The sequence below is a fragment of the Sinocyclocheilus grahami genome, unplaced genomic scaffold, assembly GCF_001515645.1.
Source record: "Sinocyclocheilus grahami isolate Dianchi unplaced genomic scaffold, SAMN03320097.WGS_v1.1 scaffold136.1, whole genome shotgun sequence".
NCBI classification, from domain to species: Eukaryota; Metazoa; Chordata; class Actinopteri; order Cypriniformes; family Cyprinidae; genus Sinocyclocheilus; species Sinocyclocheilus grahami.
The window spans coordinates 168174-169562 of NW_015505315.1; the positions used below are offsets into that span (position 1 = coordinate 168174).

Consider the following 1389-nt stretch of genomic DNA (forward strand, 5'->3'; position numbering starts at 1 on the left):
TTTTTTATTATTTTATTATCCTCTTTTTATTTTCTTTTATTTCTCCCCTTTATCAGCAGCTTTCCTTGCTGTTAAACTCCTTTGCTTTAATGCCCTTTTGTAACGAATTATTGCTTATTGTTTAGATGCAGGCTTGTCTCATGCTGATCGAGAGGCCAGTCTAGAACTGATCAAGTTAGACATTTCCAGAACCTTTCCCAATCTCTGTATTTTCCAACAGGTAGGGTACATTGTTGTTTCTGGAGTTTTATATCATCTGCTGACAATTGTGTCATCATATTTTGGGGTTTTATTTTCAGGGAGGCCCATACCATGATGTATTGCACAGCATTCTGGGAGCTTACACTTGCTATCGTCCTGATGTGGGATATGTAAGTCTTGTTTATCCAAGTAATGTCTAATGTTTTTTAAATGTGCTCTGCACCACTGCACTGTTTACAAGCGAAACCCCTCTTTATCCCTCTATGACCCATATTTCATCTTAACCTCAGTTTGCTTGAGTATTGACTCGCACAAAGAGATGTTCACAGAGTTAAACAGAAACTGACAGAGATGCTGTGTCTTACAGCTGGTTTGCTGGAGTATGATGAGCAGTTCTGTTCCAGTTATTACGCACGTGATATAAGCATAGCCATAGAAATAATTGTGTTGCACATGTGAGAACGATGAGCAATGTGTGCTGCACAGCCCTCTTACATCCTGCTCACAAACCACAATATCAATTGTTGGCCAAAGAGCTCTTGCACTTACACTGAAAATTAAAAGATAAATTGAGAACATATTTTCCGTTATTCTGTGAAACTCTTAATGTTACTTAATCAAACACCTCCACTGGTATGATGCAAAAATAATTTGAATATCTAATATTTTAGCTGCCTAGTTTAGAAAGTTTGCATTAAGTGAAAAACATTTAATTCAAATGTTTGAATTGATTGAAAGAATAAGATTTTTTTTAACCACATCTCTTATGCTCTCGGTGGCTGCATTTATTTGATAAAAAATAGAGTAAAAACATTAAAAAGTCTCAATTATTCCAAACTTTTGACCAGTAGTGTACTTGTTAAACATGACTGTTATTAGACACAATGTGCTTATGCTGCATCTGTGCTTGTTATCAGTTTGAAGTGTGAATACAGAAAGGAAGCACTGATCTGACGTTTAGGGGGTAAAGCATGTTGTTTTAGGGGTAGGAATAGATGCTATTTTCTAAACATCACTCGTTCATTAAAGATAAATCCTCATATTTTAAATCTGTATTATGTGTTTGATGTGTAGGTGCAGGGAATGTCCTTTATAGCAGCAGTGTTGATTCTCAACATGGACACTGCTGAAGCCTTCATTGCTTTTGCCAATTTGTTGAACAAGCCTTGTCAAATGGCTTTCTACAGA

General features: G+C 36.1%; 1 protein-coding gene across 1 annotated transcript in view; it reads left to right on the plus strand.

The window, feature by feature from the left end:
* The window catches only part of LOC107591038 (TBC1 domain family member 14-like), a gene marked incomplete at its 3' end in the record, with an annotated part of 18376 nt that extends 16990 nt beyond the window's left edge, over positions 1-1386 (plus strand). Inside the window, exons 12-14 of the mRNA XM_016280043.1 lie at positions 107-220; positions 300-371; positions 1276-1386. Coding sequence (XP_016135529.1) covers positions 107-220; positions 300-371; positions 1276-1386 — 297 coding nt within the window. The remainder of the gene's footprint in view (positions 1-106; positions 221-299; positions 372-1275) is intronic.
* Between the last annotated feature and the right edge of the window lie 3 nt (positions 1387-1389).